This window comes from Salvelinus sp. IW2-2015, linkage group LG23 (genome assembly GCF_002910315.2).
Source record: "Salvelinus sp. IW2-2015 linkage group LG23, ASM291031v2, whole genome shotgun sequence".
NCBI lineage: Eukaryota > Metazoa > Chordata > Actinopteri > Salmoniformes > Salmonidae > Salvelinus > Salvelinus sp. IW2-2015.
Genome location: NC_036863.1, coordinates 23,173,940 through 23,198,009, shown reverse-complemented (window position 1 = coordinate 23,198,009; position 24,070 = coordinate 23,173,940). Strand labels below are relative to the sequence as shown.

Sequence of the window (24,070 nt, the reverse complement as noted above, 5' to 3'; positions counted from 1 at the left end):
CTAACACTAACTTCTGTCAAGTCAACCCTAACCATTACCCTAACACAACTTCCTGTCAGCTCAACCCTAACCCTAGCCATTACCCTAACACAACTTTCTGTCAGCTCAACCCTACCCTAGCCATTACCCTAACACTAACTTCCTGTCAGCCTCAACCCCTAACCCTAGCCAATTACCCTAACACTAACTTCCTGTCAGCTCAACCCTAACCCTAGCCATTACCCTAACACTAACTTCGTCAGCTCAACCCTAACCCTAGCCATTACCCTAACACTAACTTCCTGTCAGCTCAACCCTAACCCTAGCCATTACCCTAACACTAACTTCCTGTCAGCTCAACCCTAACCCTAGCCATTACCCTAACACTAACTTCCTGTCAGCTCAACCCTAGCCATTACCCTAACACTAACTTCCTGTCAGCTCAACCCTAACCCTAGCCATTACCCTAACACTAACTTCCTGTCAGCTCAACCCTAACCCTAGCCATTACCCTAACACTAACTTCCTGTCAGCTCAACCCTAACCCTAGCCATTACCCTAACACTAACTTCCTGTCAGCTCAACCCTAACCCTAGCCATTACCCTAACACTAACTTCCTGTCAGCTCAACCCTAACCCTAGCCATTACCCTAACCACTAACTTCCTGTCAGCTCAACCCTAACCCTAGCCATTACCCTAACACTAACTTCATGTCAGCTCAACCCTAAACCCTAGCCATTACCCTAACACTAACTTCCTGTCAGCCAACCCTAACCCTAGCCATTACCTAACACTAACTTCCTGTCAGCTCAACCCTAACCCTAGCCATTACCCTAACACTAACTTCCTGTCAGCTCAACCCTAACCCTAGCCATTACCCTAACACTAACTTCCTGTCAGCTCAACCCTAACCCAGTTTACCCTAACACTAACTTCCTGTCAGCTCAACCCTAACCCTAGCCATTTACCCTAACACTAACTTCCTGTCAGCTCAACCCTAACCCTAGCCATTACCCTAACACTAACTTCCTGTCAGCTCAACCCTAACCCTAGCCATTACCCTAACACTAACTTCCTGTCAGCTCAACCCTAACCCTAGCCATTACCCTAACACTAACTTCCCTGTCAGCTCAACCCTAACCCTAGCCATTACCCTAACACTAACTTCCTGTCAGCTCAACCCTAACCCTAGCCATTACCCTAACACTAACTTCCTGTCAGCTCAACCCTAACCTAGCCATTACCCTAACACTAACTTCATGTCAGCTCAACCCTACCTACCATTACCCTAACACTAACTTCCTGTCAGCTCAACCCTAACCCTAGCCATTACCCTAACACTAACTTTCATGTCAGCTCAACCCTAACCCTAGCCATTTACCCTAACACTAACTTCCTGTCAGCTCAACCCTAACCCTAGCCATTACCCTAACACTAACTTCCTGTCAGCTCAACCCTAACCCTAGCCATTACCCTAACACTAACTTCTGTCAGCTCAACCCTAACCCTAGCCATTACCCTAACACTAATCTCCTGTCAGCTCAACCCTAACCCTAGCCATTACCCTAACACTAACTTCCTGTCAGCTCAACCCTAACCCTAGCCATTACCCTAACACTAATTCCTGTCCAGCTCAACCCTAACCCTAGCCATTACCCTAACACTAACTTCCTGTCAGCTCAACCCTAACCCTAGCCATTACCCTAACACTAACTTCATGTCCACATGTCTGCTTAGAAAGCTTTTCAGATACTACAAATAAGTATCTGTGCTATAACTTATCACGCTAGCTGTTTTATATTATTTATATATATATATATATCTATCACCATTTACATTTTATTTAACTAGGCAAGTCAAATAAGAACAAAATCTTATTTACAATGACGGCCTACACCGGCCAAACCCGGACGACACTGGGCCAATTGTGCGCCGCCCTATGGGACTCCCCAATCCCGGCCGGGTGTGATACAGCCTGGAATTGAACCAGGGTGTCTGTAGTGACGCCTCAAGCACTGAGAGACAGTACCTTAGACCGCTGCGCCATTCAGGAGCCCATGCAATCCACTTGCTATGAAAACAACTTGTGCTATCCTGAACTAAGCAGCCTCTTACTCTGGCAGCACGCTACTTGTCTTGTGGTTTACCACATCCTCTTGTCATTTAGAAAATAAACATGATGTCCTCATGCACAACCACAAGAGGCTCAATGTGCACATTGACGTCATGTCATCGTGTACATGTCAACAGACAATTAGGTGACTAAAAACAGGGAAAACATCATGGGGATCACCCTTGAGACAAGGTTATTCATATCAGAAACGGGTTCCATATTACCATCAACATTGAGCCTGCAATGATACGGAGTGCGTGGGAGTATTATTCAACTGAACTCATAATACAATTTTTATAAACACTTTTTAAACTGGGCCGGTAAAAATATAATTTGGGCAGTGCATCTAATTGGCATCCTTCATAGCAACATCAATGAAGATTAATGGCAAAAACTACTCCCTGCTTACGTAGTTGTTTTAATAAATGGTCCTGTGTTTGTTTGGTCTGACTGTAGAGCCAGGCACACAGGATGAATTACAGGGGAGCGAGCCAGGAGGGCAGCAGGTAGTCTCAAGGTCTCCTGTCTGCACGTCCTTTCTCCTCGCATCCTTCTCAAAACACTTTGAAGGAGAAGGTCCGAAGGGAGGGACATTGGATCTTTTCCGCCAATGCAGTTAGAGAAGGAGGTGAGGACAGAGGCAGCGAGGAATAGAGGAAAGACTAATTGAGAAAGAGCCTATATCTTCTACTGTAGACTCTGACCCTGCTGCCTCCACGTCAGTCTGTGGCTGGGCTGCCATAACATGACCTCAGCAGTAGGGAGTGTGTGTGTGGGCTCAGACCTGTGTCTTATTCCACACCACCAGCTAGACTGTATACTTGCTTAGTCTGTCATAGTGCAATGGATCCCTATGTGTTAGGGAGATTCATGAATACATAACATCTGTTTCCACACTGAGAAACAGAAATACTTTATATTTTAACACTTTGTAGTCAACACCTTTTATATTCAACACTTCCAAGATGGAGGAGACGAGGACGGAAGTGTGTGTGTCTCACCTCCACATCCAGTCCTTCAGGGTTATGAGCAGCTCCCGCAGGAAGTAGTGTAGCGTGACGAGCGGTTTCTTCCATAACACCAGAGACACACGCTCCTCGCGGTCCCTCTGCTTCCTCTCACAAAGCGACAAGGAGTCTTCAAAAACACACACACACACAGTGGGGTTTACCTTTACCACCTCTGAAGACATGTCAGTCAATGTGAACTACTAGGCTGTAGCTTAAATCAACTCAAATGATGCTGTGCTGGTTGTTATTTTCTTCAGTCAGGGTGAACAGAAATACTTTGGCCTACATCACCGTATGTTACGTCAACAATAACAATCATTAACTTCATGAACTGGTTATGGTCATTCAGCGGTCCCTACCTGCACACTGCACCTTGTGCTTTTCTCTGGCTGACAGGCGCCTCTGAGGTAGCTCGCAGTCTGACCCATGTTTTGCCATCTCATTGAATAGTGGTTGGACCGGGGGACACCTAAAGAGGAATGACAAAAAACAGAGAGAGGACAGACTGTGGTTAGAGCAGACCTAGGGGACTGTTAGTCCAGACTGAGTGGTGAACAAAGTGCAGCAAGATATGGGACAGACTGTGTAGTGTTGGCAGGTCTAGTCATGGCGGAGTGATGATCAGAGTGCAGAAGGTGATGGTATCATTAGGTCATGCATAGGGCTTTATCGGGTTACCACTAATCTGCAGGACACAGAACAGTGTGTGTGTGTGACAGAGACAACTTAGAGCTGAGAGTTGGGACTCTGACATACAGGCACGCAGGCTGCTCAGCTCTGGTGGAAGTGTCAGTGTCACACAGCCTGATAATCCCTCTATCCAGCACCCTTGGCTCTGCTACAGGAGGGCCCCTGTATTCAGTTTACAAACGTACACATTAACTGGGCTGACAGACACAGTACAGAGTTGGATTTTACAGGGGCCCATGATGGCTCTTTTCTATTATAGATAGGAATTCTATGGACACATGCTGACTGAGGCCCGAGTAGGGTTGTTTTTGTTGTGAGAAATAATAGCTGCGAGCCTCTGGAACACACATGGACAGCGACAACCTACTACTGAACGGTATAGGGTGGCTTATAGGTCTAAATGCAGAAGTTCATCACTGCTCATTCAAACCTCCTAGTAAGTGAATGAGCAAGTTATTTACAATCAACACTACAAAAAAGTAGCCAAACAGATGTTTTACAAAAAGTTACCTGTTCCTTCTAATACATATACTTGGATAGAAAAGATGCACGGGAAAATGTTATTTATTGGACTGAAAATACTGCCGCATTAAAATCATCACTCAGTCGGTGTTGAGTTTAGGCTACAATATTCAGTGTAGGAGATAATAGCCTACTACACCGACATGCTCAATAACGCAGAGTGAGGTCACTGAGGTTGTTTACATAAGAGTTGGTGCAACACAAGCACAAAATACATAGACTGGTTCCTACACCTACCAGTTAAGCCAGTCATGTAACGTTTAGGGGGAGTAAAGGTATTGGATACCCCATATCAACTTCAACTACTGCCTCTAATCATACCATGAATGTTTTCTGTGAGAGAAGTAACTTTGGCTGAGAACAAAACAGCTTGGATATACGGTCTATTGACAGCTATCCAAAAAGGAGAGCAATAAGCATCATGCATCAAAGCCAGCTGCATTGCAGAGCTAGTCAAGCACCTTTAAAGGGACAATCTGGAATTGCTACATATATTTTTGGTCAGTTAAATTAATAGCCATTGATTCTTGAAGAATATAACTTTTATAAATGCTTCATGAGTTAAAATGTTATACCCCATAAGATCTCACAAAATAAGCTTGTTTTACTCCAATGTTTGTAAACAATGTAAACAAACACTGTATAGCTTCAAAACATGGTTAACATTACCATTTTAATCTCATGGATGGTCAGTCCTTGCAGCCACAGCTCTATGAATTTGAGTGTTTATATTTCTCAAGCCCCATCCCTCAGCTGTTTACCAAAACAAGAGGCAGGGTGTACCTTTTTGTTATTGTTTGAACTCCGGATTTACCCTTTAATATACTCTATTGTCTACTCTTGTGCGTCAACAAGACTGTTGTTTGGCTGTGTGACGTAACTTGGTGCAAAAAGTTGACAAATAAGCAGCATCACAGCTTGTCAGTACAGGGGAGTTGGAACCCCCACTACGCTTCATCATTTAAAGAGCGCAATCTTTGATTTACCTGTCATGTTGATTTCACAATCTGCAATTTCAAGACTGATGCCTGAAAAGAACAAAACAGCGCGTATCCTAGATACAGCAGCGCGCACAAAGTCCGCCAGAGCCAAGGACTCGATTGCGCAATAACTTCCTTCAATAAACAGACTGCGTGTTTGAGACCTGTTGTGAACCCATTTGTGCCGTTACGCTTCGAAAGCAAAACTATGGTTGTGAAACTTCACCAGGGGATAAATAATTAAAGTAAACAATCGCGTCGAATTAAATGTGATTTCTTTTTAACAAGCAGTTCTAGCATCACTCCCTCTCCACGCAGTGCGCACTGGTTTTTAAAGTAGCCTATCAACAGTACCAAAAAGTCATATGAATCTCTTGGTACGCAACAAGTAATGCACAATGTTCGAGGCAGATAGAGCAACTTACCATACTGAGATGTCTTGAGTGCTAGCAATATGCCAAAAACCACCGTTTCAAGCTCCGGTGGCAATAGAATTATATAACCTACACGACTATAGTCTAGTGCGGGGTGTGGTGGAGGCACAGAAAGGGATAACGCACTAGAAGGATAGTCGGGGGCCGCGGAGGGGGTGGTGGCAAGTAAATGAGGAGACATTTCACCGTTTGCAGTAACTACCCCAAGAGTTAAAAACTCATTTAAAGCTCCAAAAATATARTCAGATCCCTTTCCTGGAACACACAAGTACAATTGTTAGTTTTTTTTATATACATTTTTTTTTTGAAGAGGGCGGGGGAGGAGGATTATTTAAGATACTGTTTGAAGAGGTAGGGTTTTCGGGAAGATGGGCAGGGACTCCTGTCCTAGCTTCAGGTGGAAGGTGGTTCCACCGTTGGGGTGCCAGGGCAGAGAAGAGCTTGGACTGGGCTGAGCGGGAGCTGCCCTCCCATGGGTGTGGGAGGACCAAGAGACCTGAGGTGGCAGAACGGAGTGCTCGGGTTGGGGTGTAGGGTTTGAGCATAGCCTGACGGTAGGGAGGGGCAGTTCCTCTAGCTGTTCTGTAGGTAAGCACCATGGTCTTGTAGTGGATGTGAGCTTCAACTGGAAGCCAGTGGAGTGTGTGGAGGATTGGGGTGACATGAGAGAACTTGGGAAGGTTGAAAACCAGATGGGCTACTGCGTTCTGGATAAGTTGCAGGCGTTTAATGGCACAAGCGGGGAGCCCAACCAACAGCGAGTTGCAGTAATACAGACGGGAGAGGACAAGTGTGTCAACCGTGACGGAGAGGTCTTAGTGGATTCGGCTATTTCAGCCACACCTGTTGCTGACAGGTGTATAAAATCGAGCACACAACCATACAATCTCCATTGACAAACATTGGCAGTAGAATGGCCTTACTGAAGCGCTTAGTTACTTTAAACGTGGCACCGTCATAGGATGACACCTTTCCAAAATATCAGTTCGTCAAATTTCTGCCATGCTAGAGCTGCCCCYGTCAACTGTAAGTGCTGTTATTGTGAAGTGGAAACGTCTAGGAGCAACAACAGCTCAGCTGCGACGTGGTAGGCCACTTCGCTCACAGAACGGGACCGCTGAGGGCTGAAGCGCGTAAAAATCATCTGTCCTAGGTTACAACACTCACTACCAAGTTCCAAACTGCCTCTGAAGACAACGTCAGCACAATAACTGTTTATCGGGAGCATCATGAAATGGGTTTCCATGGCCGAGCAGCCGCACACAAGCCTAAGATCACCATGTGCACCGCCAAGCGTTGGCTGGAGTGGTGTAAAGTGTGCCGCCATTGGAAACGCGTTCTCTGGAGTGATAAATCACGCTTCACCATCTGGCAGTCCGATGGACAAAAGTGGGATTCGCGGATGCCAAGAGAACACTACCTACCCCAATGTGTGTAGTACCAACTGTAAAGTTTGGTGGAGGAGGAATAATGGTCTAGGGCTGTTTTCCATGCTTCTGGCTAGGCTCCTTAGTTCCAGTGAAGGGAAATCTTAAAGCTACAGCATCTAATGACATTCTAGATGATTCTGTGCTTCCAACTTTGTGGCAACAGATTAGGGAAGGCCCTTTCCTGTTTCAGCATGACAATGCCCCCGTACACAAGGCGAAGGCCATACAGAAATGGTTTGTTGAGATCTGTGTGGAAGAACTTGACTGGCCTGCACAGAGCCCTGACCTCAACCCCATCGAACACCTTTTGGGATGAATTGGAACGCCGACTGCGAGCCACACCTAATCGCCCAACATCAGTGCCCGACCTCACTAATGCTCTTGTGGCTGAATGGATGCAAGTACCCGCAGCAATGTTCCAACATCTAGTGAAAAGCCTTCCCAGAAGAGTGGAGGCTGTTATAGCAGCAAAGGGGGACCAAACCCATAAGTTTAATGATCTTGCAAATATACATTTTGATAGGATCTTGAAACCATGGAAAGGGAAACCTGTCCATCTGAGTAAATTACCCTGATTAATTCTCTAGTGATATCGCAGTTTACATATCTATTCATGGCTCTACCCACTCCAAGAAAATATTTTTGTAAGTCACGTGAGCAAACAATATTTCATTTTATTTGTAATAAAAAAACAGAAAGTTAAAAGGGTATATTTATATAATGAATATAAGTGTAGAGGGCTAAAACTATTACATATCAAGGKATTAAACCTATATTAAAGCTTCTATTATCCCTGGGGCGGCAGGTAGCCTAGTGGTTAGAGTGTTGGGCCAGTAACCGAAAGGTTGCTATATCGAATCCCAGAGCTGACAAGGTAAAAATCTGTGGTTCTGCCCCTGAACAAGGCAGTTAACCCGCTGTTCCTAGGCTGTCATTGTAAATAAGAATTTGTTCTTAACTGACTTGTCTAGCTAAATAAAAAATTATATTGGCTCTGCAAACTGTATTGTTGGGGGATTTGAAGGTCCTGGGGCAATGTTGCAGATAGCAAGAGAAAATGGTAGAATGATGATTTACTGGGAAAGATGGGTTGATCTGTGGCTGTCTGAAGGTTGGAATATATATATATATATATATATACACACGTTTGAGGTCATCCAATCAGGGGGGAGGTTGGGAATGTGATTGTTGTATGTTTTGTGTTTAGTTATTTATGTTGTGTGTTTTGGTTTCAGGCTGTGAGCGGTGTGTCTGTTGGTCCTGGTGATTATGGGTAGTTTCAGGCTGTGAGCGGGGTGTCTGTTGGTCCTGGTGGTTATGGGTGCGCTCGCTTCCATGCCTAGCCTATTGTACATGTGTATTATTGTAGCGTCACCATCTTTATTGCAAAAATAAATACAAATACAAACAACTTTAGACTACCTCTGTCAAATAAATATGTAATGAACTGTCCATTGATCAGCACAGCAATTGATAAATCAGGACTATGTTTGCAAAACAAGTGGTTCTAAGCTTATTTCAATATTACACGGGTAAGCTAACGGTTACAGAAATCGGGAACACAGACAAGCTCTATAGATCTCTATATGAGTGACTGTATCCAACACCTGTTATGTTGACCAAAATGGAATTATGAAATATATAATTTTTCACAATGACATGTATAGCTAAAATAAAGGTTTAAGGAAATACAGGCAGGCAGGCACCACATTACTACAAGACAAACCAGTTCACTCTATCAAGCCGGTGGTCTTGTAAGTATAAAAGCGAAGTTTGCTTTCATATAATTAAAAAGAGAGCATGGAAAGGGATAATGTCTTAGTGTATTCTGTAAAGAATCCAATACTTGACCTTGTATGCAGTACAAATCACATTGTGGGAGCACCTCTAAGTATGAATTAGGCTGTTTGTGAAGGTTTTAATCCTAAACAACCTTCCTACACAGCTAGTATGTAAAAGCTGTGTGCTGGAAAACCTTGGTAGAGCATGGGTGAAGTAGGCATTTTGATGCTCATGTGGATTTATTTAATTTTTCAGCTTCAGACCAACGCTTACTTCTCACTTAGTGTAACTTTTTGTTTAATATAGATACAAATTAACCATATAATGACTAAAGGGGTGACCTGTAGGAGTGATGAGGCACTCAATAAGTGATATAAGGCAGGGGGGTTCTACAATTGCATTATAATGCATTATAATGCATTTCATGCTATTCCATTCATTACGTATTTCATGCTATTGTAATAGGCCTACATCCATAATCTAAATCATCAATGACAAATGTGAACTTTGTAAAAACATGACACCCATTGAGCTCTAAAGCCATTGCATGTAACTCTCTGAATTGAGAGCAGCTGTCAGACCAGCTCTGTAGAGAAGGACAAAAATACAACTAATGTCTGACAATATCAATGACCTGTTGTATGACTGAAGCTTGATAGACGTTTTTTCAAAGCCCCAAGAATGTGACCTTGCTCTCGAGCTATAACCCAACATTCTGTCAGGACAGGAGTTGCTACCCCTTTTAAGGATTACATTTTTATAGCCTCAATCGCACCATAGATCACTTTTTATTTGGCAGCTAGCACCTCTAGAGAATAAATGATTCAGATATCCAGCCAAAGATCCTCAAGGAAAAGTCTAGCAAGAAATTAACAAATTGACCCTGAACAAAACAGACCAGTAAGTAGATGCAAGGTGGATTATAGAGCATAACAAATATGCAATAGAATAGATTCGTTTGTTTTGTTTCCCCCAAACCATCAAATCCACATCACCTTTAATTCACACTAACCTAGCTTCATTCATACACGATGGCATTAATTAATCAGATCCTACTGTTATGAAAGCATGTTTTTCACCAGACACTAGACCATTTTCATTCATCWAGGACTCGGTCAAAATTACAGCGGCTCAAAATAAAATATTATTAGGGTATAGCAATATCATCAACCTTATTATATGCTGGACAAAACCTGGCACGCCACAGTAAACTAGCATTTTACAAATACATGCTGATAGAGGATAGCCTAATGTCAAATCTGGATAGACTGTATTTGGCCTAATGTTATGCTACTACTGTTATAAACACACCACGACAATGAGCAGACATCAACCGTACAAATAGTTCCCTTACCTTCTCCTTTTTCACTCTCGAACTGTCAAAAGCCGCAGCCTGCCTCACAGGAAACAGACGTGTATTTTATTTGATCAAAGATTATTTAATATATTGACAAGATGGTCGAGTGACCTCTCTAACAAGGGAAAGACATGTCCTTAAAGATGGAAGCCAGGCGAGAGGAGGCGAGATCAGGTGGGACCATTCTAGCCAATGAGAGGGTAGATACGCGTGAGACTGCACAACAGGCACAACTCAAATACTCCTAGTCGATATTCACTATTAATAAGGAATTCCCATCGACCACGCCGACAAAATGGGGAAAACAGGTCTTTCCAATTGACCGCCCATTGTAAAAGAGACAACTTTGTCGTAAATATTGTTGTACATTAACAAAACATTCTGAAAAGTTGCTGTGTTCAATTTACATGTAACCAGATCAAACATCCTGACCTACGGTTCGCAATGCTCCAACATAGGGAAATATAGGCTACAAGACCCCTGTAGCTTCAGGCCATTCAGCGTGGGGAATGTTGGGGCCTAGTTTCCAAGTAGGCTACACGTAGCTATGTGTGTGGYAAACATGTAATCACAAGACATTTGACTTGTTTAGTATAGTCCATTTAACTCCAATCACTACGTGTAGCTGCATAGCCAAGACCAACACAAACAAACGGACTATCTTATAGTTCCGTCGTCGGTAGCTAGCGTTCACGTGGCTGATATCATGAAAAGGGGCATGATCGAAGCCCTACAATGTTTTTCTAAGTAATGGTTTGACCAGTATCAAAATGTATTCCCTGTACCGCCAGGTAGTCATTTGAATATTGGAAGGAGTGGGCTGTGGACTTCGCCTAGGCAGGCACTTACGGGATCGGAGCGGCGATGGGGAACGCCAGCTTCATGGGAGAGGAGTTCAAAATGATCCAGGTGGTCCGATCAGAGCTGAAGATGGGTATGGGGGAAAGTGGCAGCCCAGTGCTCACACGCCGCTGTCAGCCTACAAGCAGGTCCAGCGCAGGAACCCTGAGCTGCTGATGCAATGGGGGTACTGCGGCCAGCCCGAAATCGTGGTTAAAGCCCCGGATGAGGACAGTCTGATAGAACTGCTAACCCATGACAAAGTAGGGCTGCCTGTCTTTTTGCTCCAAGATGCAGGGAGGACCCAGATAGCACAAGGGTCCCTTACTGTGCTGGGAGTAGGCCCTGAACCAGCTGATCTCATGGACAAAGTCACTTGGACACTTGAAACGGTATTAGATAGAAATTAGGACTTGAGATTTCTGTATTGGAATTGGATAATCCTGGTTCACAGAGAAGTGGTCATCTGGGAACTATGTATATACATTAAAAGGTCCAACCATGTCATCCTAGCAGAACTGATACCCAGACCCAATAGGCCTACATCTTTTCCTGTGCTTAGAATGTGCACTTGTACTTAAACTACCCCAAACCCATCTGAGCTTGCAATTAAAACACTATTGTACATCACTCATTTGGCAGGCATAAATCCATAGTGATACGGAGTTTCCCTAAAGGATGCCTTGATAAAAGGCTCATAAGAGTGAAGGTAGACCAACAAACGTTGGCCGTGCACAGCAGTCCTATTGCATCGGCCGTCATTTCAATTAATTCCCTGGCAATTCTAAATGTTGAATCGCCACAAATCATTGACACCTGTGCATGGCCGACGTGTTAGTCTATCCTTACAAACGTGGCAGACAAAACAAGGTTGAGAAGGGAACAAAAGAGACCCGACCAGACTTTTCTTGACAAACAAGACTTTATTTTATGTGGAAAAGAAAACTGCCATTTCATTCATCATCATGATCCAGATCCTGCACAATCAACTATTCATTTGTTTTGAGAGTATAGGGTAGAGGGAGAGTTAATGATTTTCTTTGTATACACACACACACACAAGCCTTTGATAAAAACACCAAATTACCAGTCTCTTCAATTAGATCAGACAAATATAATATGTGAGTCCCAAATGGCACCCTATTTCCTGCATAGTGCAGTACAATCTTTATGGGCCCTGGTCAAAAGTAGTGCACTATATAGGGAATAGGGTACCATTTTGGCCACACATAATCCTGGCAGGACATCAAGGCTATTAGGTTTTATATCTTCTTCTGTACAATCAAGAACAGTGACCTAGAACACCACGATATCCGGCATATACCAACCAACCGCAGCACAAGGAGGGGGGGGTAGTAACGCACAGGTCTGACTGAACTGAAGAACAGAGCTTCTTTAATTCTCGTAATCAATCCCTCCAAATAGAATAGTCCCACACGAGCACTTTACAGCATGAGGAAAGGAAAGTGTCTTACACGCAGCTGAGTGAGACGCAAAGACACCATCGACTTCATCTCTCTACGCACGGTCTGACTCAATGACTAACTGGAGAGCCTGCATAGGCTTGGGAAGGATAAAACTCACTTTTGGAAATCATGTCTGTATGCATCTTAAAATAATCTRTCTCTAGATCTACACAACCCCTTTAACCCTGTGTAGGTCATTKCTGGTATTTGTACATAGTGTTTCTAGTTTGTGGGTCATGGAAGCGGCAGTCATGTTCAAATATAGAACATTGTAGCTTTTTTCCTTTCTGAATATACAATAATTAAATGCATTTTACAGACTGATAGAACAAGCTGCTCACACACATCAAAATGAAGAGATTCTACATTAGTTTCTTCACTACAGAGTGCAAATCAGATGCTTCACAACATACCTTTTTTTAATTAAGAGGACTCGCTCTTCCCACAAGCCCCCTCATTGTACATAAACCATTCCCCATAAAAAAAAATGGCATCTAGTAAATATAATGGAATGTGAAAAATTATAATAATTGTGATCCAATCTTTTTCTTTGACAACAGAAATAATGTCCTTCATGAGTTTTTTTAAGGAAAACAAAAACATTTTTAAAAAACTGCTTGTTTGAATCCACTAAATGTTGTGAGAAGATGGTAATAGCCTAGTGGAGGACTGAGCTGAGAGAGATGGATGGATGGGCTCCAGGGCTTGCCAGGAGACCTTTACATGCCGTAGCCAAAGCCTGGTTGGGCCTGAGGTGCTTGGGGGTAGCCTGCAGGAGCCTGGTAACCGTAGCCGTAGGCCTGCTGGGGGGGCACGGGCACGCTGGGGCCAGCAGTCAGCATAAGCTGGGGTGTGCCTGGAGGAAGAGAGAGGCATTACACATGTTGGGCTGACACCAAAGATTAGAATCTATTCGGATTCGATTCATTTACTGAATAAAATAATTTGATGCCGATTGATTTGAATATTTAAACTTATCTTTTAACATGGAGCACAAGCCACAGCTCAACTCTAACATTCCAGAGTGCCAAGGAAGCCCAACTTTTATTTTTTATTTTAATGATTTTTCTTTTGAACAGCAGACTGTAGAGAGAAGACGGGTTGAGGAGATTGAGTCAAAGGGCAGCCGGCCGGATTCAAACCCATGCCGACTCTGCCATAAGTGTTCCGAGGTCAGAGGCAGTAGCCACTGGCCCACACGGAAGCCTAGATGCATTGTTCACAAGACTACAGCCTGTCTGCTGCAGAGGGACAAGAGAGCCACGAGAAAGCGAGTGTTGATCAGTTATGGACATAAGTGCTAAAAACATGTTTGCTCACCATTTACTAAGTTATCAGGACCTATTAGGATGAGAAATACCAGAGTTTTGGCGCAGGTACAGCAGACTATACGAATATTCGTTAGAAATGACAAATCTGATACGAATATCAAAACAGGGACAGCCACATACACATGCATGTCACCAATATCAACAAACTTGTCACTATTAAAAACCTTTACACAGCTTATCAATCTCTTTACTCTACATCTTATTTCCTATCTTTACTACTTGGAGCACAAAAGGCTGGGTTACGAGAGTCATCTTCACTGTTTAAGTGAGTTGGTGTGAATGGCTGTTCTCATTGGCCGTGTCAGATTCTTGGCTGTGAATGATGCACTTACCATAGACAATGGGTTGTGTCTCTGTCGCCTGCTCCTCCTCTTTCCTTAGGGACTCAGAGGTCTCCAGCTTGTCCACCTGGAAGAGGTCAGAAAGAACACAATGATAAACAGCTACAAGCAGGCAGGCCAGAGAAGACGTGCTGGAAAAGCCTTCATTAACTGTTCTTTCATTTAGTAGTTTAATATGTTAAGTGATTGATGGATAGGACTGTTCCAGGTGTGTGAAGTGTGTGCATTCTAGGTGATTATTCTTTGCAACACATACAAGGCTGCTGTGAGCTGCCCCTTCGTCACACATTTAAAACTAATGAAGAAATATGAGAGATGACCATTAAGATTTGTGTGAGAGGYAAAATACTTAATGAAATTTGGTCCCTCCATTCAGCCACTCTTGAAGTGATGTTTTCGGTATAGATTAACATTGCTATGTATGCAGAGAACCAAACCCATATCAAGTATGCAACAGGAGTACAAAATCTCATGATCAACATTTGACCTTTGTCATCTCTGAGCTATTTTAATGTAGCGATGTTAACTGCCAGGCGGTATTTTTTCTATGATTTATTTAGGACCTATTCACCCTTTCCCTTAAATCAAACATGCTTAGTTTTAGCTCATCAATATCAGTCTACTGTAACGCCAATGAGTGACCTTAAGCATAGCAGAAGCAGATTTCCAAAAGTTGTTAGGAAGAAAACGTAATTACGTTTGAAAAAGTTGCAAGAGGCAAGATGCATTTTGCGCTAGTAAAAAAACAACTTTTCACGATTTTGTTCTCACAATTTTTCTGTGCTTCAGTGCTGAAAGTGGGTTCAGTTCCCTCCATACCTCTTGTAAAGAACATTAAAAATAATGAGTAAATCTCTTCCCACAAAATCCCAACAAACAGAGGCGTCATTAAAAGGAGAACAACATGCTACAGTAGTAGTGTTACAATTGGTTAAAATAGTGTGCATGAAAAAGAGGCAAAAGTACTGAAGCGCAGAGGGAGTCAAAGCTCGGGATGATTCGTAGTCCAGCCACTCAAGGCCCATCAACCAACAGCAAGGCACAGCCGACAACATCAATGTCTCCTAGAGGCTCTCAGTGATGCTAGATTCTCATTGGCAGGTGCTCAATCACGTGCATATTTTCAAACCAGAGAACATTTCCCAAAGTGCAGGTACCATTACCCGTTTTTCATACAAACATACATACTCTCGGATACAGTGTAAAGGTCTGTGAAGGAATGCACTTTTCAGCTACTGCCCATGCAAAATGAACTTAATTAACAGACAGATTTTATTCTCTCCACCTTTAGTGCTGCAGCACAAGTTGTATTTCACTGTCAAGACTTCAATATGAGAATGAACTCAGTCATGAGAAATATATAATTTCATCACTACAAAATGGCATCACTACTGAAACATTTCTGGAGAAGGAAAACCCCCACCAGATAGGTGCAGCGATAGTAGTACGGTGCCCCTGAAAAAAATGTTGGTTAAGTGCCTTGTTCAGGGGCAGACATATTTCATTTCTCACCTTGTCCAAATGCTCTAACCACTATGCTACTTTCCGCCCTAAAAAAGTGCATTCGCTTCACAAACTTTGATCATACAATGCATTTCTTGGCTTACAGTTTTAGTACTATGGTTAAATGCAGTCTACAACTGGTTTTCAGTCTATTTTGAGAGGGGGTCTTAGCTATGTGCCAGCAATCAGAAGCTTCAAGACTGAGTTCATTAATGGGTGTTATTTATTCTACAAAATTAACACTCTTGGGGCATCAAAAGCACTTTACGGTCATTGTGGGTTCAAGGGTAGGGACTGGGAACCAATGGCAGACTGGCATCATTGACAGACTTCCTCAGACTAAGGGTTGTCATTGGTGAGTAACTACAGATCTACTAGAGCACTCTGCTGCCCAGTCAGAGAGAGTCCAGTTGAGAAGGCACTACTGTGTGTGTGTGTGTGTGTGTGTGTGTGTGTGTGTGTGACTGTCTGTGGAAAAGCAGCAGTGTAACTAACATATGGGAGAATTAAAATAAAACAATGCATGCAGATTCCTGAGGTAGCAGTGCTCCAGGCTAAATTAACCTAAATTAAAGAACGAAACAGCAAGAGAGAGATGGAATATAGGAATAGACTTTCACCTTTTCCTTAATTGCATCAACCTGGAAGGGAATTCAAGAAGCGCAGCTTAGAAAATAAAAATAACTCAGTTTACCATAGTGCAGAGACCGAGAGAGAGCAGGCTGAGACGGAATACAAAGATGGGAAACCAAATATCCACACAGTAGAAAAGAACCCAAACTAAAAGAAAAGACTAACACACTCCTGTCTAAAAGGTAGTCTGGAACAATGTCTTCCTCTAAAATGCCTTGAATTTCTCTAGTTTAACTGTATCGTTTCTATCCTAAGAACTATTGTTTTGAAGATAGCGAGATCTCGCTACAATGATTAACCTACCACATTTGCATGCATAAAAATACAGCTGCTAGTAAAATATTTAACTGTTTTCCACTTAGTAGGCTATAGGTTCCGGTCAACTCAGTCACTAAACTACTATTGAGAGCAGAGCAGTATAGACTGCATTAGCCCTGTTCTATTGATAGACAGACATGGTAGAACTTGTGTTCTCTATGTCATTGGCTAGACTAGAGAGCTGCTGGACTACTATTCCGTTCAAAGCCATATAATGTGTGTGTGTGTGTGTGTGTGTGTGTGTGTGTATGTATAGTTGAAGTCGGAAGTTTACATACACTTAGGTTGGAGTCATTAAAACTCGTTTTTCAACCACTCCACAAATTTCTTGTTAACAAACTATAGTTTTGGCAATTCGGTTACGACATCTACTTTGTGTATGACACAAGTAATTGTACAGACAGATTATTTCACTGTATCACAATTCCAGTGGGTCAGAAGTTTACATACACTAAGTTGACTGTGCCTTTAAACAGCTTGGAAAATTCCATGGCTTCCATGGCTTTTGAAGCTTCTGACAGACTAATTGACATCATTTGAGTCAATTGGAGGTGTACCTGTGGATGTATTTCAAGACCTACCTTCAAACTCAGTGCCTCTTTGCTTAACATAATAGGAAAATCAAAAGAAATCAGCCAAGACCTCAGAAAAAGAAAAGTTGTAGAACTCCACAAGTCTGGAAATTGCTTCCAAGGATGAACCAAATGCCTGAAGGTACCACATTCATCTGTACAAACAATAGTACGCAAGTATAAACACCATGGGACCACGCAGCCGTCATACCGCTCAGGAAGGAGACGCGTTCTGTCTCCTAGAGATGAACGTACTTTGGTGCGAAAAGTGCAAATCAATCCCAGAACAYCAGCAAAGGACCTTGTGAAGATGCTGGAGGAAACAGGTACAAAAGTATCTATTTCCACAGTAAACCGAGTCCAATATCGACATAACCTGAAAGGCCGCTCAGCAAGGAAGAAGCCACTGCTCCAAAAACGCCCATAAAAAAGCCAGACTATGGTTTGCAACTGCACATGGGGACAAAGATCGTACTTTTTGGAGAAATGTCCTCTGGTCTGATGAAATAAAAATAGAACTGTTTGGCCATAATGACCATTGTTATGTAAGGAGGAAAAAGGGGGAGGCTTGCAAGCCGAAGAACACCATCCCAACCGTGAAGCACGGGTGGAAGCATCATGTTGTGGGGGTGCTTAGCTGCATGAGGACTGGTGCACTTCAAAAAGATGGCATCATGAGGAGGACAATTATGTGGATAATTGAAGCAACATCTCAAGACATCACTCAGGAAGTTAACTTTGGTCGCAAATAGGTCTTCCAAATGGACAATGACCCAAGCATACATCCAAAGTTTGGCAAAATGGCTTAAGACAACAAAGTGAAGGTATTGGAGTGGCCATCACAAAGCTCTGACCTCAATCCTATAGAAAATCTGTGGGCGCAGAACTGAAAAAGCGTGTACGAGCAAGGAGGCCTACAAACCTGACTCAGTTACACCAGCTCTGTCAGGAGGAATGGGACAAAATTCACCCAACTTATTGTGGAAGCTTGTGGAAGGCTACCTGAAACGTTTGACCCAAGTTAAACAATTTAAAAGGCAATGCTACCAAATACTAAGTGAGTGTAAGTAAACTTCTGACCCACTGGAATGTGGATGAAAGAAATAAAAGCTGAAATAAATCATTCTCTCTACTATTATTCTGACATTTCACATTCTTAAAATAAAGGTGATCCTAACTGACCTAAGACAGGGCATTTTTACTAYGATTAAATGTCAGGAATTGTGAAAAACTGTGTTTAAATGTATTTGGCTAAGGTGTATGTAAACTTCTGACTTCAACTGTATGTATGTATGTATGTATGTATGTATGTATGTATGTATGTATGTATGCATGTAGTTGAGGTGTGCACAGGCACATGCTGACTCTTGTTCAGTCACAGCAGTCCCACATGCAGTCACGCAGCATCCAATGACGAGCTCCACTTACTTGGCACTGAATATCAATGACAAGAAAACAAACTATTGGACACTAGAGAGTGGAACTAAAGATCTTGAGTTCCTCTCTATAGAGTCCAATAGTTTGTTTTCTTGTCATTGATATTCAGAGGGTCCACCACCTTGAAACAATGCATTAACACTTGTACTGTACCCATTGTCTGTAATCTGTTGAGTACAGTAACATTTAGTCAGAGCATTAAACAAAAGAGCAATTACCGTCTTTTATATGGAAAAATGTTAACAAAAAGCTATAAAATTGTGAACAAAAGAGGGGAAACAAACAAATGACATGAGTATAAGGAAAAGCAGCTGAGAGGATTGTTTAGGTTCTATCAAACTCAGACACAGAAGAAACAAGGCACTAAAAAGAAAAGGCAAGTTGATAGAAAAACAAAAAAGAAATAACTGTCTTTCTGTATAGAGTATGAGGACTATTGGCACACCACATAGAAATACAATTATTCTATTCCAAATAGAATATTCTATTATAATGATTCTTGTAAATCTATTTATATGATGCCACGCACTCTGCTGCAAATTCAAGACTGCTGGACTGAGTTGTAATATAATCATTGAGGAATCTCTGGTAGCAACTTGCCATATAAAAATAAGGCATTGTGCTACTGAATAGTTAAATGCCTTTTCAAAAGTGGCTAACTGCTAAAAGCATTTGACTGAGCAACAGAAGATCACTGCACAACGTGTTTAGAAAGGGCTTTGGGTAAAAGTGGCATTTCGGATCAGCTTACTTTCACCCAATCCTAACCATTTGGGGGTAGAAATGTCAAACTGACCCTAGATCAATGTCTAGGGGATAGTTCACCCTACTCCCACTGAAATCAGACCAGGGTTGTGTTCATTAGCCACAACTGAAATTCTGTTGGATGCTCTAATGAACAACATCCTTGGACGTGTAGAATAGAACCACCATGCTTGGTTTGGTTTAGCCCACTCAACATGACAGCCATGTCCAGACAGCCAACCCACCTTGAAGAGATACTCTCTCATGACCTGGATGAAGTAGGGCATGGAGAAGTCCATGATGTTGTGCTTCCAGGCCGTCTCCAGCACCACGTCTGGCCTCAGCAAGTCGTAACAGGTGAAGAGGCAGGCAGCAAAGCACTCCTTTTTGTCCTCCGTCAGGAACCAGCCCAGCAGCTCCTCAGCCAACTCTGTGTCCTTGGACTCTGACGCGTACTGCATGGCATCCTGGAGGAAGATGGAAACAAGATGGGGGTTCAAGATAAGGAGCGGTGACTTGATGCTGTGTGTTTGAGAGGAACTTGGCACCAAGCCACTTTGTCTGGTATGTATCCTGGTCATGCTAGAAAACCTTCACTCCACAATGGGATTTTGACCATTAACCCTACCCTTAAACACTAATCTTACCAGACAAAACAGCAATCTACTACATTTCCCATTATCCTCCTCTCTCTACTAACCAATTAGGTTCAATGACAATATAATGGCAGTCAGAGGAGAAACAGGCTTGGGTAAGGAGAAGATAATGAATGAGTACCTTGTAGAGTTTGTCCTTCTTGCAGAGCTCCACACTCTGTTTCCAGCGGTTGTTTCCCTTGAAGAGGTAGGCAGCGATCCTCCTGAACTCAATCAGCTCGTGTTTCTCCAAGCGCTGGGCAAGCGAGATGTTGTCAAAGTTGTCATAGGCATCTATAGAGGTCCTCAGAGCCTGAGTCCACAGAGAGAGGGAAGGAAGAAAGGATGGATGGGTGAGTAACTGTTGTTCAATGAGGTAAAAAAAAAAACTTTGTTTTCAAGTAAACAAGGTACTAGAACTGTCATAGGGCCAGCTTCCCAAACCCATATTAAACCTAGTCAAGGATAAAACAAATGTGTCTATCTTAATTGTTTGACAATGTAACAACCAACCAAAATTGACCACAAACCTGATAGTCCTCCTCTGTGATGAAGAGGTTGGTAAGTGCTTCATTGACAGACTTGTTGTTGTGGTTCTGTACTGAGCGCAGGTAGGGCTTGACCAGGGGCAGCTGTTTCACCTGGACCACACGCACACACCGTTGATTACTAGAACTGCATTCACTATAAGCAGAGTGCACTGTACATAGAAATACACGTCACAGTCTTCGATTAACAACTACAACATGTGTCACACCGCTTCAGTTTCCTGTGTTGGCAGATCGGAGGGGACAGAGCACGTCTTACCTTGCTGAAGAAATTGACAGCACGGGAGTGGTCCAGTCTGGGGGACAGCACTATGAGCAGGTCATTCAGTAACAACGGCTTGAACTCCAAATAGAACTGAGTTGCTTTGTAATACAGCTCCACGTTGGCCACCTACACAGTCACAGGAAAGGGATAAAGGGAGAGATATTGTCATGTATTACAATTGTAAAGTGTATTGAGATGTTTCAATGTACTTTAAATATACACTTAACAATATCACATCAAATCGAGCTTTGTCATAATAGATCATATACAGCAATGACTGCTACCTAATAATCCCCAGTTTATAATTGGCTCATTCATCCCCCTCCTCTCCCCTGTAACTATTCCCCAGGTCGTGGCTGCAAATGAGAACGTGTTCTCAGTCAACTTACCTGGTAAAATAACGGTTAAAAAAAATAAAAAATAAAAAATAAAAAAATGTCATTATAGACAAACATTACTGATTGGGTTACCTTGGTGATGATGTCTTTGAACTGGCCCTCCTTCCAGGCGTCGGTGGGGTGGTTCATCATGGTGATGATGGCATTGTCAAACTCCTCGTACTTATCGTACAGGAACACCAGCTCCGCCCACAGGTGGGCCTCCTCTGCCGCCCGCAGAACCTTTGGAATGTTGACTCTGGACCAGAAGAGCTCCAGGTGCTCTCTCATCTTCTGGGGTTTGAACTTGGAGTAGAGGATGGCCAGCTCGGTGAACATGCCCATGTGCGCCCGTTCCAGCCCCAGGGCTGCCTCCAGCATGGTGATCAGCTCCTCAAAGTAAGCACGGTCCTGAACACAGACAGAGGGGGGGGGGGGGATTGGTTAAAGGTGGTCATGTAGGCATCAGTTTGTAGTGGTAAAGCATTGAGGGGTTTGAAAGCACCAAATGTGATTGTCAATCAAGAGAGTGTGGAGAGAGGTGGACTAAATAAGAACTTTTCATGTTGACTAGAGTGAAAATACAAATTTCATACAAACTGTGCCAGCATCTAGCAGCAAGAAGGATAAGGTACAACGAGACAAAGTGTGCTGTGTGTGTGTCTTACCTGGTAGTAGTTGATAAGCTCCTCCAGTTCGTCAGCATGGACCACGATGTGGAGGCCACACATCTGGGCCAGCCGGAACTCCTTTCCATCCACGCAGGCAAAGCACACCTCCTTCCAGGTCCTAGTGCTGTTGGCCTTGCGCGCCCCGTCCACTGCCGCCTGGTACTCCCCGAGGTGCACCAGGGTGGACGCCAGTCGGCCGAAGTTGGACACGTTGTTGTACAGTAACTTGGCCGCGTCATACATTTTCTCGTCGTAACAGCGGTCGCCGACCTTCGTTGTGAGCAGGAAAGAGTATGAATGTCAATCAATGTCTTACATAGGGAGTTGTTTGCGACAACATAGAAAATCTAGTTCACCAGGAACTGGAGGGAACATCACTGTTTATTTCTCATTGACTTGGAATAAAATAACCTGTACTGTTTAATACATCAGTCTGGACTACAGTAACAGTACCTGTTGGATGTGGGCGTTGTTGGGTCCATTGATGAACTCTTCCAGCTCAGCCAGGCGGTTGGTCTTGGCCAGGGCAAAGATGAGCTCTGTCTCCACATAGGACTCCCGGGCCTTCTTACGAGCCATCTGAAGGAACTTCACCAGGTCCTCCCAGTTACCTGACACACCAGAACAGCCATTAGTCAGCTAAGAGAAGCTGGGAGGTTACAGTACCTAAAATCCTGAGGTCATTCAGTGAGCCGCTGATGATTACAGAAAGTCACCAAAAACAGCTGGACATATCTCGCACTGAGGACATGTATTCACTGACATTGGGAGATTTTACACATTCTAATGCCCATCAGCCCATCCTGTAACCCCCTATCCCAGCTAAAGCCTGCCCCACCATCTTTACCACTCTGGTCGGCAGCCTGTACCACCTCCATGTAGGCAGAGGGGTCGTCAGCCTTGATGTAGGAGTCGATAGCCTCCTTGACCAGGCCCTTCTGCAGCTGAGCCTTGGCCAGCTGGCTCCACACAGCTGGCTCGTTGCAGCGCTCGGCAAACTCATAGGCCCGGTCCAGGTTCCCAATGTGCTCAATGAGAACCTGGGGAGAAGAGACAACATTATACCATGACAGGAAGTCAGACACTGTATCAATCATGTTGAAGGTAAGGAGAAGGGGAATGGAAGCTATACAAGTCTACTGGCATTGAGACCTCCATATTCAAAAGATTGAAATGGTGTTAGGGTGATATGAATACCACATGGTGTTGGGGGGTGGGTCAGGGTTCATCTCACCTGCACGGCAGAGGTGTTAACGTCAAACTTCCTGAAGATAGCAAAGGCCTCCTCGAAGAGCTCGTTGCTGATGGCGATGTTGGCGATATCTGGGGCGTCATAGTTGTCCAGGCGGTTGATGTACTCCATCACACGGGTCCGGTCTGCCTTGATGGCCGTCAGGATCAGCAGGTTCTGCAGGTTTCTAAATAAATAAACAACCCTCAGAATCAACACTTACAACACCAAATAATCACAAATCATCCCAGAAATCAAGTTGTAAAGTTCAGCAATTGTATATGTAAAGCTTTGTTAAGTTTACAATTCTGTGTGTAAAGTTACGATCTTGTAAAGTTCACTTTACATTTACTGTAGAGTGTGTTGCGATTTTAAATGTATTTTCAATAAAGTTTGATTTATTGGAAGAGTATAAAAAAGATGGCGGAAGTGAACTAGAGAGAAAACACACAATGGACAGCCCAGCCTACAGTGAGCACAGGTATCAGAGCTCTAGTAGCTCTGTTACCTGTGTTCACTGAAGACAGAGTTATCCAGTACGATCTTCTCCAACAGCTCAATGAGTTCGTTGGGCAAGTCTGCAGTCATGAAGGCCTTTACTGTGACTGACACCTCCTCTGGGTCCTGGGTCTCAGACAGGGCTGTCTGCACCACCTGACAGGGAGGGGAAAATAGATTTCGATATGGTCATGAGTAGATGCATGAATCAGAGTTTGGGGCATTTCAGAAGGTTCACTGAAGGCTGAGTTATACAGTACGATCTTCTCCAGCAGCTCAACGAGTTTGTTCTTAAATTGAAAAACCTTTATTGAAGATTGACTGAATTGAGAATGGAATTGATCCCAATACTGGTTCAGAGC

At 43.3% G+C, this 24,070-nt stretch overlaps 2 protein-coding genes across 11 annotated transcripts in view; both read right to left on the bottom strand.

The window, feature by feature from the left end:
- LOC111951181 (vacuole membrane protein 1) overlaps positions 1-11,254 on the bottom strand; it is a 119,879-nt gene extending 108,625 nt beyond the window's left edge. The window contains exons 1-3 of one of the 3 annotated variants that reach the window (XM_070434268.1): positions 11,148-11,254; positions 3,463-3,572; positions 3,095-3,230 (exon numbers count right to left, since the gene is read on the bottom strand). In XM_070434268.1, coding sequence (XP_070290369.1) covers positions 3,095-3,230; positions 3,463-3,572; positions 11,148-11,182 — 281 coding nt within the window. In that variant the 5' untranslated portion in view covers positions 11,183-11,254. Of the gene's footprint in view, positions 1-3,094; positions 3,231-3,462; positions 3,573-5,720; positions 5,852-10,295; positions 10,434-11,147 lie in introns of those variants that run through there. The other 2 variants (XM_023969241.2, XM_023969240.2) reach the window with 2 other exon arrangements.
- A 1,547-nt stretch (positions 11,255-12,801) lies between these two features.
- Positions 12,802-24,070, bottom strand: part of LOC111950571 (clathrin heavy chain 1) — a 48,466-nt gene continuing 37,197 nt past the window's right edge. Inside the window, exons 19-32 of one of the 8 annotated variants that reach the window (XM_023968234.2) lie at positions 23,719-23,864; positions 23,214-23,397; positions 22,827-23,019; positions 22,433-22,590; positions 21,977-22,249; positions 21,402-21,719; positions 20,926-21,057; positions 20,649-20,759; positions 20,261-20,431; positions 19,729-19,950; positions 16,400-16,420; positions 14,268-14,343; positions 13,925-13,945; positions 12,802-13,460 (exon numbers count right to left, since the gene is read on the bottom strand). In XM_023968234.2, coding sequence (XP_023824002.1) covers positions 13,324-13,460; positions 13,925-13,945; positions 14,268-14,343; positions 16,400-16,420; positions 19,729-19,950; positions 20,261-20,431; positions 20,649-20,759; positions 20,926-21,057; positions 21,402-21,719; positions 21,977-22,249; positions 22,433-22,590; positions 22,827-23,019; positions 23,214-23,397; positions 23,719-23,864 — 2,163 coding nt within the window. In that variant the 3' untranslated portion in view covers positions 12,802-13,323. Of the gene's footprint in view, positions 13,846-13,924; positions 13,946-14,267; positions 14,344-16,399; positions 16,421-19,728; positions 19,951-20,260; positions 20,432-20,648; positions 20,760-20,925; positions 21,058-21,401; positions 21,720-21,976; positions 22,250-22,432; positions 22,591-22,826; positions 23,020-23,213; positions 23,398-23,718; positions 23,865-24,070 lie in introns of all 8 variants that reach the window. The other 7 variants (XM_070434435.1, XM_023968238.2, XM_070434436.1 and 4 more) reach the window with 7 other exon arrangements.